The following is a 19752-nucleotide window of genomic DNA, read 5'->3' as shown; positions in this document are numbered from 1 at the left end:
GCTTCAAACATATTCCTCCTCCCAAAATGTAATTTCACAACAATCACTTCAAGTCGAACTGTAACTCAAAAGTCCACAGATAAGCCTCTGGCAATGACAGCTTTACTTCTTCATCGACTGACTTTTCTAAAGCTGACCATTAGAATGACCGAGTGGGCCTTTTATGAAGTGGACATGTATGGAAATGGAATGTTATGTAGTGGGCGTGTCTCACACTTGCATTGATTAACCTCCTCCTGATCAGGAAGGGTATGGGTTCTCTTACTGCAATTGTTGATAAGTTCATTCTCACAAGTTATCATGATAAAATGTTGTTTATGGAGCCTAAGGCATTCTAGTGAGGTCAACCTTTAGCCTAAATTGGTGGAGTTCCCCCTTTTAAGCCTTCTATAAAGCTCTGCCTGACACAAGGCGAGCTTCAGTGAATCTGATCACATCCGAGAAACAACTCTATTTGATCTGTTTGTAGAGAAATGGATCATTACCTGTTTTACCTGCTAGGAGTGATCACAGTGGCTGCTTTCACTGATGCTTCGTCTATGAAAGGTAAACCTCAGTTTTATCATATATGGTTACAAATATGCAATATTTGTGGGCCTACCCATGTGCACGGTTTTTGACTTGATTGGTTACTAGTTTTGATATTGACACATTGGATGTTGAAGAGGCTAGGATCTCTGATTATAGAGCAGTTGTGCTTAGCTCAGCTTTTACTGGGCACTTCCCTGTTCCTGATTTAATGTTGTTTGTCTATGTATGTCAGTTCATGCACAGCTAGTGATTTTTTGTAAATGGTTTTGCTCATCCCAATTGTTCAGCTGTTCTTGATACTGTTGCCCTTATCAAACCTAGAGTTCAGTTAAATTCAGCCAATGAGAAAATTACTCAGGCTTGTAGAAGACTACATATAACCTTTTTTAAAAGTTGCTTAGCTACTTAACTATCTGTTAAATCCACTAGGTAAGTATACTGATTGTGCATTATAGTTAAAAACTGTGACAGACCTAAAGTTTTGTTTGGCACTTTTAATGCTCTGCTTCAACCTTCACTTGGGTTTGAATATTATCCTCATGGCAGTGTGAGAATTCTACCACTTTTTAAACGTAAGATTGAAACTATCAAATCCCATATTACATCCTTAGAGCTGGATTTTCTACCTTCCAAGCCGTGCCCAGTGGTTTAGGAGAGTTTGGGGATGCTTCAAATGTTAGAATGAACAGATATAATATTTAGAAAAAAGCCAACAACCTCACCTCTTGGTGTCATTCACCCACTGCTCTCTTTAATATTACCAAGACTTTTTCAAACAAGCAGTATTTACACTACAGCTTAACAAAAACATAGCATTGGTTAAGGGAAAATGTATAATTGCCAGATGATCAGTAATATAATTCCAAGTAATCTGTAAACTGTTTTCTGATAACTTTATATATACACTATATTGTGTACATATAATAGACAAAAGTATTGGGACACCTCTTAATCACTAAATTCAGTTGTCCCATTGCCACAGGTGTATAAAATCAAGTCTGTAGCCCTGCAGTCTGCCTTTCTTCCACACATCAGTGAAAGAATGGGAGGTTCTAAAGAGCTCACTAAACTCCAGCGTGGTACTGTATGTAATAGGAGACACCGCTGCACCAACAACAACAAGTCAGCTGGTGAAATTTAGACCTTCCCTCCTAGATCTTCCTCCATCAGCTGTGAGTGGTGTTATTATTGAACAGTGGAAGAGTTTAGGAGGAACAGCTCACAGAGAGCAGCTCAGCCACCGAGTGCCTGTCAGACCACGTAAAGTTACAGAGCGGGGTCAGGGCCGAGTGCTGAGCTCAGAGCAGAGTGCAGAAAAGCCTCCAACTGACTCAATAACTGCAGAGCTCCAGACCTGCTGCTGCTGGTAGAGCTTAGAGCTAAAGAGGACCACTGAGTGCTAGTTAAGCAACTGCTAAGTATAAAAGTTCTTCCATATTCCAGGAACTTATCCAGTAACAGAGTACTGGTGTATGTTATGTCTGGGTAAATGGGGAAGTACAAAGAGGCCCAGGGCGAGGATGACAAAACACAGCTCTTACCAAAAATGCTTATTTTCCCAGAAAGCCCCACCCCCTCAAATGTTATGTAGAAATGATGGATGCATGCTTCTGTCCTTTGGGCTCTCATGTGCTTTGTTTTTGATGAATGTCAGAGTCTCCAAGACTCTTGTCTTTACAGCAGTTCCACCACACTTGATGCTACAGTTACTCAGTAACTAAGTATTCATAACCAATTTTCAAATCGCCCTTTGTCACTAAACTATTGGGAGAGGTAGTTTATTCTCAACTTCCACCAGTTATAAGCATTATTCATATTTTTAGAGACTTTTATAAGTTTTAATGCTATGCATACCTCTTAAAATATTTAAAAACTACAAAATTGCATTGGAATAAACTTAAAGGAAAATTAACTTAATGAACTGCTTTGATAAATGCCATATAACCCAATCTTGTCAACTCTTTTTAAACACTGTCAATCCTATTTTACCAATATTTACAAAAATACCTATTTACTAAACATTGATGTGGACTATTAAACCAATTGTAAGCATATTTCTTTATAAAATCCAAACAGATTTGCTATTTTCTCTGAAGAATGAGAGAGTCAGATGTGTGCTGTAAAGAATATAATAACTACAGTGGGGAAAATAAGTATTTGATACACTGCCGATTTTGTTTTTTTCCACCTACAAAGAATGTAAGAGGTCTGTCATTTTAACTATGAATATGCCCGCATTCTCCATCCTGCCTTTTGAGAATTTCCCCACTGCGGGACTAATAAAGGACTATCTCATCTTATGAGAGACAGAGCCTAAAACAATCTAGAAAGCCACATTGACCTTTTTGGTATCAATTCCACTCGCCATGTTTGGAGGAAGAAGAAGGATAAGTACAACCCCATGATTTCAAGGTCCTGGAGTGGCCTACCCAGTCGCAAGACCTGAACCCAATAGAAAATCTTTGGAGGGAGCTAAAACTCAGAAACCTGAAAGATCTGGGGAAGATCTGTATGGAGGAGTGGGTCAAAATCCCTTCGGCAGTTTGTGCAAACTTGGTCAAGAGCTACAGAAAAAGTCTGACCTCTGTAATTGCAAACAAAGCTTTCTGTACCAAATATTCAATCCTGTTTGTCTATTGTATCAAATACTTGTTTCAAGCAATAATGCATTGTTTTGTCAATGCATTGTCAAGCATTCATGCAATGTAATTATTTAAAAATCATGTCATTTAAAAATATTTTTTTAGATTCTGTCTCTCACAGTTAACATGTATCTACAACCTCTCCATTCTTTGTAGGAGGGAAAACTTGTAAAATCTGCAGTGTTTCAGTATTTTTTTGTGCTACTAATTCATTGCAAGATATTCTCTTCATATACCTGATGATTTGTGTTTGATTTATGTTCATGTGTTGCACCTGGGACTGGGAGCATTTAAATAGCTCTCTTTCTGCTACTCTCCGCCGTCCTCCACGTGATCGTGGCGTGTTCATGTTGGCTGGTATTCGGATCTGGTTTGAGTTATCTCTAAGTCTGGTTCTAGAGGCAAGCGCGTTACGTCCCTTCTAGTTCACGAGGTAGTTACGGCATACTCATACTCAACGGCTTGCCCTGTTATCTGGCCAGGCAGCTGGTTCTCCGGCAAACCCTTTTGTTTTCACAGAGCACAGCTCTGGTTCTCAGTTCTAGTTTTCCCTGCATCCCAAGCTAGGCTTGTTTCGTTTGTCCCAGTCCCTACATTGCTGTTATCTCCTGCTCATCCCCTGTCACTCCCAGCTCCTCCCAGTCCCAAGTTTGCTGTTTTCACCATTTGGTTTGTCACGTTCTGTTTGATTTCCCATTTTGGGCATTAGTTTGCTGCTCATTGTTTTCATTGCACCCTCTTTTGTTTCTCTGCTGTGTTGAAATAAAACTTTGCTTAGCTCCATCTCTGCGAGTGTTCATCCAGTCTGTGTCTGGCCGCACACGCCATGACAGGATTGATGCCACATTTATCATTTTATTTCTCTTAATTCAGTTCAGTTTTATTGTTGTTTTTATTCCTGTTTTGCTGTTTATTCTGATCCCGTGTCGACCTGAGGAGGACAGGTTCCTCTTTTGAGTGTTGGTTCCTCTCTAGGTTACTTATCTTGCCATTGTTGCCACTCAAAAGAGGCCTGGATCTTTGTGAAGCTGCTTTGTGACATTTCTTGTAAAAAAAAAAAACTCTATAAATAACATTTAATTGAATTGACTGATCTATCAGTGTAATGTTGTGTTTGTTTTGTTCTATATCATGTGTTTATTGTACTGATTCTTTATACAGCCCTTTGGTAAAAAGTCATTCTAAATGTGATTTAGAAATAAATCTTATTGACGTACTATTTAACAAGTTACCTGATTACCACTGATTTACCACAGATTTTATTATTAATGGAAACCCAGTATATGCTACATTAAAAAAGTGTTTTCTCAGCTCTGAAATTATTTACAGAATTTCTAAAACAATTCAAGATCATGATAAGTCTATAATAAAAGTAACCTTAAATAAATAACCTGACCCTTTACAGAACTCACAGATGACAGAATGATGAGAGAATGTGTTTGTTTAAAACTGACAGAATCTGCACTGCTCTGTTCATTCCAGCTAAAAATCTCGCTCTCTATGGAAAAGCCACTCAGTCCATCTTGGTTAATAACCCCTGGGCACCGTACGGTCATGCCTACAACGCTATAGATGGAAACACTGATTCAAACTACAACCATGGGTCTTGCACCGCCACTGAGTTGCAGAAAAACCCCTGGTGGAGGGTGGACCTGCTGGACGAGTACACAGTGACCTCCATCACCATCACTAACAGAGGAGATGCTGTACCAGAGAGGATCAACGGAGCTGAGATACACATCGGAAACTCCTTACTGGACAACGGGAACAGCAATCCCTGGTGAGAGAACTTCTGGTGATTGTAATTGTTGCCAGCATTTACTAGATGTTTGAATTTGTTCTACATTTCTACAAGGTTTTCTGAAGATGTTTCTCCACCTGTGTGATTTATTACATTTCTCAGTACACAACACACTCCACAAAACACCCGGTTATTTCCTCTCCAGGGCTGGGGTGATCTCCACCATCCCTGCAGGACAATCCATGACCTTCAACTTTGAGAAAGGCCTCTCAGGTCGTTACGTTAACGTGGTGATCCCTGCAGAAAACCGTCTCCTGACTCTCTGTGAGGTCGAGGTCTATGGCTATCCCACTCCAGATGGTGAGAAGGAATGACTCCCACTGCATTCATCACAAGAGTGCTTACTGACTCATTCTGACCAATTAAACCTTATACTTATACTACAGTTCTCTCAAACCAATCAAGTCTGCCATTTGTCATCTTTGTCAGCATTATCTCAGCATAGCTTCAAACCATTTGAGGACCTTTAAAAACTGTAAACGTAGTTTAGTGAACTGTAGATAGAAGAAGAAATGAAGGGCTCATGATTGAAGCATACCACATTACCCCTCAAACATGGTGGAGGCCTGGGCATGGGCATGTCTTGCTGTCAGTGGAACTGGGTCACTGGGGTTTATTGGTGATCCGGCTGCTGATGGAAGTACCATGATTAGTTTTGAAGTATATAGAGCTCTATTTCCACTGAGATTCAAGGCTCTAAGGCTGATGATCATCACTAATGACTGTGCATCAAGGTGGAGCTACAAGAGAGGGGTTTCTAATAAAGTGGATGATGAGTGTACTGCACTAGGGAAATCTACAGAACTGATCTATTATTGGATGATCTGTTTCCTGTGTAGGAGAGAATGTAGCACTGAAAGGAAGAGCCACACAGTCCAGCCTGTATGGGAATTATTTTCCATCAAATGCCATTGATGGAAACCGGGATGGTATCTACGCTCACGGTTCCTGCTCCCACACTGACAATGAGCTCAGTCCCTGGTGGAGACTGGACCAGCTGAAACGACACAAAGTGTTTTCCATCACCGTCACCAACTCCCTGAATGCTGTACCTACAAGGCTGAATGGAGCTGAAATCAGAATAGGAGACAGTCTGGAGAACAACGGCAACAACAACCCCAGGTCACTCTCGTTGTTTAGTTTTTAAAAGATCTGCACTGATGGGATAAAATACTGTTATAAAAAATCTCCCTTATTTTCTCATCAGGTGTGCAGTGATCGCGTCCATTGATGTAAACCACCCCACCATGACCTTTGAGTGTAACGGGATGGAAGGGCGATACGTCAACATTGTGATTCCAGGACGGAATGAGTATCTCATTCTGTGTGAGGTGGAGGTGAAAGGGGTTCCTCTGATCTGAGGAACATCTTGGCCTCAATCACGAAGACCAGGTTCAGTCGATCAGCCAGGACACAGAGAGATGGGAGATGCTAGGCTAACACTGCTAACAAACACTGGACGTAGATTGTCACCAAAATGTTTCTCAGAGCTCCTCCAGATCTTCATTAGCTGGTATATGGATCTGGTTTAGAAGACGGTGTGACTGACTTCAGAACACAAACAGAACCTTCTCCACAGAGCTGAGGAATGCTGGAGGAACCAGAACCACTTTCACTCCATTGGTATCACTCCACCCATTGCGCCTCTCCAGTCTGAGAGTGGAACAGCTCTGCAAAGAGGAATGTTATGAGGACGCTAATTTAAGTGTTTGTTAGAAATGTTAGCCTAACATCCCTGTTGTAAAACTAAAAGGAATATACATCAGATACCAAACATGTCTTGATTGATTGATTGAATCTGGAGTCCAAGATCAATCAGGATACTCTGTTGGAGATCAGATTTATTTGACATGAATTGTAAACACTGAATTTCAAATAAATGTGCCTATGCTTCCAACCCTGGTCACATCCTTTTCTGTGGGGGGGGCTAAGACATAGAGTGTGGTCACGCTAACTTTAGCAGTTAATGCTATTTTTATTAGTATTATTATTTTGGTCTTTCTGTGTTTTCTGTACCAAACATGTGGTTTGTCACATTTTATGCATACTAAAGTGGTGACTTTGGTTAATATATATATTATAAACAAGGTTGGGCAGTAACAGAATACATATAATGGTGTTAGACAATGAGGATGCAAAAGAAAAACACACCAGTAATTTTAATCTATTACAGTTACAGTAAAAAGGTGAGTAATGAGATTACAGGTACATTGTAACAATAGGATTATTACATCACAGATTGAACAGGATCACCTCTATAATAACACAAGGTAAATCAGGTGATTGAACTTTTACTTGTGAAATTCCACTGTTGGTGTGGTCTTGTGTAGTCTCTTAAGCTTACGGGTGCCATTTCAGCATGCTATGCAGTACAAATGCATTCACTGCTGAATGTCATGGGTGATGTTTTTTTAATAATTTCATTTTAAAGTGAAATTGAAAATAATATCACTGCCCAGTGTAAATTAGACCTTCCAGCAGTGAACAACCTCTCAGCTTCTAATGATGCCACTACAATTTAAGGAAACATTTGAAGGTAAGAAAATTGACATTTTCACGTTTCATGGTGTTTTATATATAATTATATAAATAATGTTGCTACAAAGGGTTCTTTGAGCAGTGCCATAAAATAACCACGTTTGGTTCCTGTAAGTGTAAAAAAAACATTAAATTGGTGAAGAACCTTGACAATGGCTTCTTAAATCTTTAAAAGGTTCTTCACACACACATCTCTTTTACAGAAATGGTTATTTATGGAACCTAAAGTGGTTCTTCTATGTCATCACTCACAGAACCCTTAGTAGCACCTTTATTTTTTTTAGTGTGTTAGACAAGAGATTTGTTTCATGAGGATGTGAGAATGGACTGTTTTATTTGACTTTCAATGTTAAGTTTTTCATTTGAATTTAAAAAGACAAGTAATTCAAAAGTAACTAAAAGTCATCAGATTACGATACTTCTGGATTACATCACAATTACAGTTTTGAACAGGTATCAGTTATCTTTAACTGAATACATTTTTAAAGAACTGTTAATTAAATAATTAAATGAAAGGAAGATCATATATCCTCTTTCCAGTCCAGTGCTCTTTGGATTTCCATCTACTGGGATATTCTTCAACCGACCATCCCTCCAAGACAGCTCTTCAAGGCTCCCCATCTGCAATTAAATGCTTCTACCTACATTTACAGGAGTTATCTGACCCTAGAGCTGTGTTTCTTACAGTCCTTCCTCTACACCTGCACCTCCCTGCTAATTGCTGTCCCAGCACTGATTAACCTCCCTCTGGCCAAGAGGAGGAAAGGTTCTCCTGCTGCTCCTGGTAAAGAACTAGGTTGCTCACCAGATTACAAGAATTAGAAGGACAGAGTATTGTTTGCTGTGAATGATCTCAGTAGAGAACTGAGACTCCATACTTGCGCAAAACTTGAGCAAGACCTTACGTAAGTGCAAAACCATTTTAAATGGGAAAAATATTTTGTTACTTAAAAGTGTAAACACTGTTCAAGTACAAACGGATGCAGTAACTAATTATGACTTCTTTTAATTAACCTTTTCTGGTCCAAATGTTTATTCATATTTTCTATTTCATCACAGTTTGGTCATCAATCCATACAGAGTTAGTAAACATTAGTAAATGAGATGCAGCTGAAACGGATTAAATACTGTGTAAGATTTTAGGTCTGTGGCTCTGCCCCCTCAATCTGTTTACTGTTTATTTCTATCTGCAGGTACGAACTCCCTCTATCACATGACATCCCCAAAGTGGGAAGCTTTAGACAGAGGAGTCCCCCTCATACTTAAAAAAAACACAATTCTGAGTAAAGTTACTTTCCCTTCTTTCTCAGTCTCAGAAATGTAAACAGCTTTACTGCACCAGAGTGGAGCGACTGTCTAACTGGCTGCTTATGAAGAGACAGGAGATCATAACTCCCAACAATATCACAGTCTTCCAAGGTCACAAGTCTGAGAACGGTAGGGCCTCCCTCCATGTAATAGATTAATTGTGTAATCAGTTACTTTATCTTCATATGCTGGGCTGGTCTTTACACTCTTTTACATGAAAGCACTCTCAGTACTCTGCAGAAAGACTGAAAAATGGGTGGAGTTTCCCTCCATATGCTTTATATAAAGCTCTGTCTGACCTTCAGTGGAACTGATCACATCTGGGAGGCAGTTTCATTCTGCAGCTTTCTCTTCTGGGTGAGTTGATCTGAGAGGTTCTGCAGCTGCATGTTTAGAGTGATTTAAAAGTCTGATCTCAGGAGAGTTTATGTACAGAACCGTATCTGATCTGTTTGCAGAGAAATGGATCATCACCTGTTTTACCTGCTGGGAGTGATCACAGTGGCTGCTTTCACTGATGCTTCATCTATGAAAGGTAAAAATGGGTTTATCATCTTTATGGTTACAGACAAGCAGAGTCCACCACATAAACCAGGCATTAACCAGGATGCAGTGCTTCTCTACTAAATAATCCGATTATAGAGAGTCATTAAACCTGAAGAAATGACTGACCTATCCTACTGAACAAATCACCTACTTACCACTGATTTGTATAATTAACAGAAAAAGCAATCTGTGTGAATGATTGTATTGTATTGTGAATCTGCTGTATTAGTTGTATTCTCTCAGCTCTGAATTAATTTAAATTGATTAAGCATTAATCATAAAATAAATAAGTGTATAATGATCATAAGTGTATGATAACAATAACCTGAAATAACTAACCTTCACAGAACTCACAGATGACCGAGATGTTGTTTTTTTCTGACTGAATCTGCACTGCTCTGTTCATTCCAGCTAAAAATCTCGCTCTCTATGGAAAAGCCACTCAGTCCACCCTGGTTAATAACCCCTGGGCGCCGTACGGTCATGCCTACAATGCTATAGATGGAAACACTGATTCACACTATGACCACGGGTCTTGCACCGCCACCGAGTGGCAGAACAACCCCTGGTGGAGGGTGGACCTGCTGGACGAGTACACAGTGACCTCCATCACCATCACTAACAGAGGAGATGCTGTACCAGAGAGGATCAACGGAGCTGAGATACACATCGGAAACTCCTTACTGGACAACGGGAACAGCAATCCCTGGTGAGAGAACTTCTGGTGATTGTAATTGTTGCCAGCATTTACTAGATGTGTCTTGAGGTTTACTGAAGATGACCCTCCACATAACACCCAGTTATTTCCTCTCCAGGGCTGGGGTGATCTCCACCATCCCTGCAGGAAAATCCATGACCTTCAACTTTGAGAAAGGCCTCTCAGGTCGTTATGTTAACGTGGTGATCCCTGCAGAAAACCGGCTCCTGACTCTCTGTGAGGTTGAGATCTACGGCTATCCTACTCCAGATGGTGAGAAGAGATGATAACCCAGGCAGTGTTGAGCACATCTAACAATGTTGTAGAAAGAGTGCTTATCTGTCCACAGTAGCTTGCTGTACCTCCAAAACCAGATTTCCGATCTTTTAGTCCCTGGAAACATGTTTCTAGTAAACTCTACATGAACAGAATTATTGAGCATACTGAATACACATCCACAGTGCAGGCTAGAAAAGTTAAGTGAACCTCTGCGTTAATGACTTCTCCAGAGGCTTAATGGGTAAAAGGTGCTTCCATTAAGGATGTGCAATTAGAAGTGTATGTTTACAGGTGCTTTACCCTTTTAAATAAATACACCAAAAGCCTGGTTACTGACCAATCTGGTCATAATGCAAACAACTGCTAGGTTGAGAGTGAGTCCACCAGCCGAATATACCCAGCCTACAGTGGCTCTGTGGTCAGACACTGACCCCTCATGGGCTAGAGGGTGACTTGCACACAGATAGGCTACATGTGAAACAACAACTTTCAGAAAGGGGTTTCTGATAAAGTGGCCACAGATCATATTCTAGAAGGTCCATATAAGGGCATGTATTTAACTTTTAATTAGCATGTTTTATCTTCACTGATGTTGTTTTCTGTGTAGGAGAGAACGTAGCACTGAAGGGAAAAGCTACACAGTCCAGCCTTTATAGTACTGGTTTTCCATCGACTGTCATTGATGGAAATCGAGATGGTGTGTATGTTCACGGTTCCTGCTCCCACACCAACAATGACCTCAGCCCCTGGTGGAGACTTGATCTTCTGAAACGACACAAAGTGTTTTCTATCACTGTCGCCAACACACAAGATAATATTCCTGAAAGGCTGACTGGAGCTGAAATCAGAATCGGGGACAGTCTGGAGAACAACGGCAACAACAACACGAGGTAAAGTGTCCTCAGATTTTACAGAGACACTTTTTAAACTACTGTCTTAGTAGTTATATAAACAGTAGTCTTAGTGTCTATAAACAGAAGATCCTGTTGGTAACAATCAAGTTTCATGTTCTGCCTTATCAGGTGTGCAGTGATCTCCTCCATCGATAAGCAGAACCTTATCATGACCTTTCAATGTAACGGGATGGAAGGGCGGTACGTCAACATTGTGATTCCAGGAAAAAAGGAGTATCTCACACTGTGTGAGGTGGAGGTGTATGGAGCTCCTCTGATCTGAGGAACCTTTAAGTGATGATCTGTTATATTTCTCTGTCAGTTTTCTGTTGTCTTAACAGGCGTGAATTTTGAGTTTCGCTGACTTTAACAGTCATATTAAAATAAAAGCTCTAACCTCATACTTTTACACTTGATGCCTCTGGATGTGTTTGTTGCTCTGTTAATGTTTTATGGATTGTTTTATAGATTATGAATGAGTTATTTCAATACTAATCCTATTCTGAGTCCAGACTGGGTTTAGAATATATGTATAAAAGCAGTGATAACCCAGCTAACAATTTAATTTAAGACATTCTCAGATTGTCTTTAAATCTTAAACTTTAAACAGATACAGGAATAGATGATGCAAAAAGGTGAATATTTGTTACCTATTCCACTCTATACCATCAACAAACTTTGTTTAATGAAACATGAATTTTGGCCCATGCTTCAAGGCTTACAAAACACATGATTTACAAAACCCCTCTAAAAAGCCTTCTCCATGTGGGTTAAACTTTCAGGAAATTGCAGACTAGGATTTGTGAACATTGTAGTGCCATACAGTGCGCTGATCTTAGCAAGACAGTGGCACACCATTTTAAAGACAGGGGTCATTCAACATGTGCGTTTATTCTGATATAGAACAAGTGGTAAAAGATTGGAGTAATATTGATAAACTACAAGTCTAGGAAGTAGTATCTTGGATACATCATCTAGATACATATTCTCCAAGGGGACTTAATGTGGAAATGGGCTATGATGTATTTGTTTTCAAAGTTTTGACTGGGCATCAGTGATTACTGAAGTAATATCCTTCAGTTTGCAGCTCCAGCGACCACCAGCTAACTGACGCCTGTGTGGGCCAGCATTGCTTAGGGGCAATAAGGGGAGGGGTTTTCCAGCTTGTAGTTCTCCAACATAACCTGACATGTCCTACATGTTTCTCAAGGAACTGACTGTAAATTAAAATGTCATCAAGGTACACGTATACAAACTTGTCCAGGGTTTCCCTTACCATCTCATTAATAAAACATTGGAAGACAGCTGGCACATTCATGAGTCAAAGGGCATGACTTGGTATTGATAAAACCCAGAGGGTGTAATGAATGCCATCTTCCAACTTGGTAAATATGGAAGCCTGCTGCAGTGGGCATAAAGCCTCCATCCTTTTTTCATACAAAGAAAAAGCTCACCCCTGTAGGAGAAGATGGGGGTGTTATAAAGCCTGAGAACAGAGCCTTTTGGACATAAGTATCCATAGTGGCATGCTCAGGAGGTGAGAGGGTAAACATCCTTCCCCTGGGTGGTGTGATTCCAGAAAGAAGGTTGATGGCACAATCAAACGCCAATGGGGGGTCTCAAGGGACTACCTTGAGATCCCAACCCTAACACCAACTGAAGATGAGGGGTCTGGGTGACATAAAACTCCCCTCATTTAGCATGGGGGCCTATCCAGTGTAAGGGGCTAAGTGTGTGGTTTGTAATTGGACCAGAGCACAGAGAATGGCCATCTACAGCAAGAATAGGCAATGGGCGATCCAGAAGCTCTACCGGTAGTCAAAGCAAGTTTGGGGTCTATAAAGCTCCCTGCAGCCCCAGAATCCAAATAGAGAAGTGTGCCCCCATAAAAGTGTGACTTTCAGATGGAGGCCAGATGTTTGCAGAGGAGACGGGTCTAGTTCTGGTTCCCCTGGCCGGGAGAGGCCCTAATCTAATTAAAATCCAGTAAAGCAATAGGTCTGTACATGATTTTTCATCCACACCTTTTTGACAAGGCATAAAAAAGCTGAACTGAAAAGACAAAAATCCCTAAATACTTTTTTAGGCTTAAGTTCTAACCTGCAGTTGGGAATATAGTGAACAGATTGAGAGGGCAGAGCCTCAGACTGAACATCTTAGTATCACTGTATTTAATTAATGAATGAAATGTTCTTCTCTTGAATGGAGTCCCTAAAGGGACATGATGTTTTTTTATAAAAAAGTAGTGAGCACCAGATACTATGTGGTGAGCTCCTGCTACTATTAGGTGAGCACTTTCCTGCACATGGGTGAGCACCATCTTGCAGTTATGCTGTAGCTAAATTAATTTTGGCAAGTCTGTTGACGTGTACTTTCAGCTAGCTTAAATATAAAAACACAACATTTGTTCTTGCCTGTTGTCATGGATACATTATCACTGAGAGACCATTAAAACACATCTCAAACACTGAGAACTGCAATAGCATAGACATCATAATCGTGTTGGTCGTCTCCCATGAAGTCCACTTTGGCTCAAACAATGACGGATGGCGCAATCTGACACTGATGTTCCTTGAGCTTGAAATTCACCTTTAATCTCTTTACAAGTTTTTCTGGGCTCTTTTGTTACCATTCGTATTATCCATCTCTTTGATTTGTCAGCAATTTTCCTCCTGCGGCCATGTCAGTCCCATGGATCTTACATTTCTATGTGCAACTGTAGTCACAGAAACTGTAGTCACTCCTTAATTGAAACATCTTTCACTTACTTTTTCTAGCCTGAACTCTGGATCTTTATTTAATGATCCAAATAAAAGCATGAACATGGTGTATAATTGTGATTAAGATAATAATCAGATCGCATTTTATTAGTAATCGATGCAGAATTCCATCATTTTCTTGCTATTGCATAACTGACCAATTATGAATGGGGTTGAGGAGGGCTGATGAACTGTGCAGCAGCCCAGCCAACATGCTCATGTGTGGCTCAAAGGGGTGGAACGTAAGCAAGCCAGGTTCCAGGTGGGCATGGACTTTGAGTGGGCTTGTACATGTGTTATTACAGCCCACCTTAATCTCACATTGGGGTCAATGTTGGCCCCATGCGCAGTGTACAACATTTACCCATTTACTACCAGTTGGGCTACCCATTCAGGCCCCAAATAGGCATGGTATCTGGGATTGACATGTTCAGGGAGGCTGCAACTGAAGGAGACTCTGTTAACTTGGAGGAGTATACAGCATCAGTCACTGGCTACATCACACACTACAGGACAATGCCACCGTCCTGTGACAGTGATGCCTTCCTCCCTGATGCCCTGAACAATTTTTATGCACGGTTTGAGGCACAAAACAACACGTCAGTGAGAAAGATCACGCCCAAGCCGGATGAGCAGGTGTTGTGCCTGACTGCAGTGGACGTAAGGAAAACTCTGCGCAGAGTCAACCCACAGAAAGCTGCAGGACCAGACAACATCGCCGGCAGAGTGCTCAGAGAGTGTGCAGAACACTTGACAGATGTTCTCACGGACATCTTCAATGTCTCCCTGTGCAGCTCCACTGTCCCAACGTGCCTCAGGACCACCACCATCGTCCCCATGCCGAAGAAGTCCATGGTGTCCTGCCTCAATGACTACCGTCCCGTTGCTCTCACACCCATCATCATGAAGTGCTTTGAGAGGCTAGTCATAAGGAACATCAAGACCCAACTGCCCTCTTCATTGGACCCCCTGCAATTTGCATATCGTCCTAACCGCTCCACGGACGATGCCATCACCACCACCCTTCATCTCTCCCTTACCCACCTGGAGAAGAAGGACATCTACGTCAGAATGCTGTTCATAGACTTCAGTTCAGCATTCAACACCATCATCCCACAGAATCTCACCAGGAAGTTAAGCTTGCTGGGCCTCAACACCTCCCTCTGCAACTGGATCCTGGACTTCCTGACGGGGAGGCCCAGATAGTCTGGTTCGGGGACAGCATCTTCAGCACCATCACAATGAACACTGGGGCACCCCAGGGCAGTGTACTGAGTCCTCTGCAGTTCACCCTGCTGACTCATGACTGTGTTGCAAAACAGTTCTAACAGCATCATAAAGTTCGCCGATGATACAACTGTGCTGGGTCTCATCAGCAAAGGCGATGAGTCAGCATACAGAGAGGAGGTGCAGCAGCTGACAGACTGGTGTACAGTCAACAACCTTCACTGGAATGTAGAGAAGACCAAGGAAATGGTTGTGGACATCAGGAAAACAAGACATGACCACTCTCCGCTCAGCATCAACAGCTCCTCTGTGAAGATCGTTAAGTGCACCAAGTTCCTTGGTGTCCACTTAGCGGAGAACCTCACCTGGTCCCTGAACACCAGCTCTACAGCCAAGAAAGCCCAGCAGCGTCTCTACTTCCTCCGGAAGCTGAGAAAGGCCCGTCTCCCTCCACCCATCCTCACCCTCTATAGAGGGACCATAGAGAGCATCCTGAGCAGCTGCATCACTGCCTGGTTTGGGACCTGCACAGCCTCTGACCGCAAGACCCTCCAACGCATTGTGAGGACAGCTGAGAGGATCATCAGTCTCTCTCCCCTCCATCATGGACATTTACACTGCCCGCTGCATCCGCAAAGCAACCAGCATTGTGGATGACTCCACCCACCCTTCACACAGACTGTTCTCCCTCCTGCCATCAGGAAGAAGGTACCGCAGCATCCCGTCCAACACGACGAGACTCTGCAAAAGCTTCTTCCCCCAAGCCATCAGACTCCTCAACACAACTTCTGAACTGATGTCCTTTCTGTTACATGCACACACTCTCTCTCTCTCTCCAACCATTTACCCCGGATAAAATGGGAAGCATTTTGCACAAATAACTTCACTACCTCACTGGACTCAATATTTATTACACATTGCATAATTTGCATATGTATTTTTCTCTGTCTGTACTGTGTTGTGTTGTCTGTCCGCACTTGTATTGTGTTGCACTTGTGTTCTGTATGCACTTTGTCTATGTTGCACCATGGTCCTGGAGGAACGTTGTTTTGTTTCACTGTGTACTCTGTATGTAGTAGAAATGACAATAAAACCCACTTGACTTGACAGATAGGCTACCTTTGTGGGGTTTCTGATAAAGTGGCCAGTAAATAGAGGATATGGGGTTTCTAGTATCAAGTATCTATCAAGTTTAGAGTGCCAATATTGAAGACTGTCCTATACATTGCAATTGCTTTCAGCGGCACTAACAGTAAATTCCTAGCTGAACGTTAAACAAATATATTATTTAGCCAAGAGAGAAATAATCAGCTATGGATTATTTATCAATATTATTGATTAATAATCAAAGCATTGCCAATAGAATAAGACTCTCTGAATCATGCTGCCGAATGCCAGGCGTGGGCTAGAGGGCTATAAAGCCCCCTAGCAATGAGCTGTGGAGCAGTGGAAGAACTGTGTTCTCTGGAATGATCCAGTACTTTTGTGATGAGGTTGGGGATGTTGATAGCCGTAGACCTCGATCTCGCAGAAAGTCAGGAGTCGCTTGATTCCGGGGATGACCACGTTAACATAACGACCTGAGAGGCCTTTGGTAAGGTTTAAGAAGGGGGAATTTCCTAGAGATCACTGCAGCCCTGGAGACAAAAGAAAACATGGCACAAGCAATAGAGTCTTGAGAATCATCTGGAGTAATGGTCCATCTGCCATTATGAAAACAAGACGAATTGGTGGACGTCGCGTAGGCTGTTGGCTTTAGCTCCTCACAGCAAACACAGAATCTACAGGTACGATAATTATGTTCATTAACAGAAAAAAAACATGTACGTGGTAAAACTGGTGAAACTATGTCCACTGCTCGAGCCAAATAAACCCATACTATACACCTAATCACTTAAAAGTGCCAAAGAATGCTTTTACTGACTATTCAAAGCTCTTCCCTTGATGTGTGTGACTATGGTTGAGGTGAAAATGCTCAGATACAGTTTTACAAGCCTATTTACCACCCTGTTACTTTACCTTAGAATGAAACGAATAAAAGAATAAAAGTGTTAGCTTTTAGCCTAGGGCGGATCCTCATTTGCTTTTTTGCCTCATGACGTGCCAAGTATGCGCTCCCCTTTTGTAGATACTGGCACAGGAAAAGCTGTGGTCATGAGGCCTGACTCCCGTAGCAACCTGCATTCTCGTAACTAGCAGAGTCTGGAGGTGGTGAGCTGCTCACAAGTCGCCGTCGCGTTTTACTGTTACTCCAGCTTTGACTACAGCTTTCTCTGTTAGGTGGGGTTTAAGTGGTTTTTGGGAGTGTAATATAACCAGTCAAGACTGTGATGTAACAGTTTTGAGTTTTTGTAATTGGCCTGTTTTCCATCTGCTGGATCTTTTGAAGTAGAAACAGCAGTGTTTGAGGTTTTCGATTTGCCATTTCTTAGAAGCAGCATTATAGGAGATTTGGCATCCCTCTGGGGGATCAATGTGGACCAATGTTTCAATAAGCTGCCACCATGACACGGAAATTGATGGTCGAATCCTGGGTCATGCTGCCTGCTATCAGCAGCCGGAGCCTGAGAGAGCACAACTGGCATTACTCTCTCATAGTGGGTAGATGGTGCTTTCTCTCCCCAACATCCCTCCAGTTTGATGCTGGCCGGCACGGGCATCTGCTAGCCAATACATCAGAGCTGGGTACCAGTCACTTTCCTTTGTTGGTTGCACAGCTACAGTTTTAAAAGAGGCGGTGGCTGGTGACGAGTGCATTACATGTGATGGGGGAGAGCACTGATGTGTGGGTTGGGTAATTGGTGAAGAAACTGGGTAAAAATAATTTTAAAGAATCTGAAACCTTCCGAAAACATCTCGAGGCAAGAAACTACCTATGGAGATCGTGCTAATTATGCCATGCATATCTGCCTCCTAAAGCTTGCAAGAAATGTGTGCTCTCACCAGGGATTGCTGTTCCCGTTGTTCAGTAAAGAGTTTCCGATGTGTATCTCAGCTCCGTTGATCCTCTCTGCACAGCAGTCTCCTCTGTTAGTGATGCTGATGGAGGTCACTGTGTACTCGTCCAGCAGGTCCACCCTCCACCAGGGGTCTGGCTGCCAGTCAGTGGAAGAGCAAGACCCGTGGTTGTAGATTGAATTAGCATTTCCATCTATAGCATTATGGGTGTGACCGAGTGCTGCCCAGGGGTTTCCAATTAAGGTGGACTGAGTGGCTGTTCCACGGAGGGCAACGTTTTGGGCTGGAATGAACAGAGCAGTGCAGATTTAGTCAGTTGCACACAAACACATGGGCATCATTCTGTTGTTTTAAAAGGGTCAGGGTTAGGGTTCGGGGAAAATACGGCATTTCAAAAAGCGTATCACAGTTAATAACATTCACAATGCCGATCTGACAAACTTCAAGACCTTCCAGCCTTAAGTACGGCTCGGCTCGACCCGCCATCCTTTAAGATCCACGGAAGACAAGCGTCCAGACTTTTTACTGTCCTGCACCGAAGTGGAGGAATGTGAGGATTGTGTCTCCAGACTGACTTCTGGATTTAGTAGAGCCTGAGATTAAAGGATCTTTTGGGCTCTATACTAGTCTGTATAAACGAGATGAGGGTGTTTTCTGAGTGAAAGCTCAGTGAAGCTTTAACACTTTATGGAAGTCGCTCTGGAGAAGAACGTCTGCTAAATGCCTTCAGAGTAATATAATGTACATACTGTGGACAGCAGTCTTGACCCTGACCCTTTTATTCAGTCCCACTGCCACAGGATATAAATGCAAGCACCTAGTTCATGATAGACAAATAAACTTAGGCTCTAGCATTTAGCAAAACACTCAGAAAACCGACGTTCAGAAATTGTGCAATCGATCCACAGTTCTTATGGAATTCATCTGTGTGAAAGAAACCAGTAAAAATTAGCCCCTGCCCCAAACCAGCATGGAATTGGTCCTGGGTGACGACTCATGTTCGGGACCAGTGTGAAAATGCTCTTAAAGACCATCTACCAGGATTCTTTAAATGAAAGCCACACATTTTTGGATTAATGATGTTTACCTTTTATAGATGAAACATCAGTGAAAGCAGCCACTGTGATCACTCCCAGCAGGTAAAACAGGTGAGGATCCATTTCTCTAAAAAAAAAAGAAGAAAAAACACATAAACAGAAACCGTCCAGCGTATTGACTGTGATCACCTCCACCTGTGTCCTGCAGTGCTGACAGACAGGACATAGTGGTCCTGGATATGTCTATATTCTGCACTGACAATGAGACGCCGCAATGTTGATTTAAGCATCACATAGCAAAGCAAGGTGTTTCGTGACTGCTGATGGACCGTATTTGTGAACTGGTGTCCGCTTACACGCACCCCACCCTCCCACCCACCTCTTTTGTGTCGGATGTTTTTGTTTTCGTCTCTTTCCTTAGAGACATTCCTTGCTGGATTAACGGGAATGTTCTTGGTGAGAACTGTGAGAATCTTCTTTATATAACGAACAATGCTGCAGAATAGGGTTTTCAGACAGGTGGTGACTGCGTCAGC

General features: G+C 42.1%; 1 protein-coding gene and 1 pseudogene across 1 annotated transcript; one reads left to right on the top strand and one right to left on the bottom strand.

Moving 5' to 3' along the window:
- Positions 1–19339, bottom strand: part of LOC140559478 (uncharacterized) — a 33378-nt pseudogene extending 14039 nt beyond the window's left edge.
- LOC140570881 (uncharacterized) lies at positions 416–11644 on the top strand. The gene is made up of 12 exons (XM_072692643.1): positions 416–546; positions 4656–4953; positions 5120–5274; positions 5814–6096; positions 6182–6329; positions 8823–8949; positions 9126–9177; positions 9279–9355; positions 9778–10075; positions 10182–10336; positions 10950–11232; positions 11365–11644. Exons 1-12 carry the CDS (start codon positions 474–476, stop codon positions 11516–11518), a joined length of 2103 nt encoding a protein of 700 aa, XP_072548744.1. The 5' UTR covers positions 416–473; the 3' UTR covers positions 11519–11644.
- Positions 19340–19752: the final 413 nt, after the last annotated feature.

The sequence above is a fragment of the Salminus brasiliensis genome, chromosome 1 (assembly GCF_030463535.1).
Source record: "Salminus brasiliensis chromosome 1, fSalBra1.hap2, whole genome shotgun sequence".
Lineage (NCBI taxonomy): Eukaryota > Metazoa > Chordata > Actinopteri > Characiformes > Bryconidae > Salminus > Salminus brasiliensis.
This window is presented reverse-complemented; position numbering and strand designations above follow the sequence as displayed.

What these genes read in the sequence shown, in the direction of transcription:
- LOC140570881 (XM_072692643.1), top strand. Translation starts at nt 474, where the DNA reads ATGGATCATTACCTGTTTTACCTGCTAGGAGTGATCACAGTGGCTGCT. An exon ending in TGGCTATCCCACTCCAGATG is followed by an intron (nt 5,275 to 5,813) that starts GTGAGAAGGAAT and finishes TTTCCTGTGTAG; the next exon opens with GAGAGAATGTAGCACTGAAA. An exon ending in AACGGCAACAACAACACGAG is followed by an intron (nt 11,233 to 11,364) that starts GTAAAGTGTCCT and finishes CTGCCTTATCAG; the next exon opens with GTGTGCAGTGATCTCCTCCA.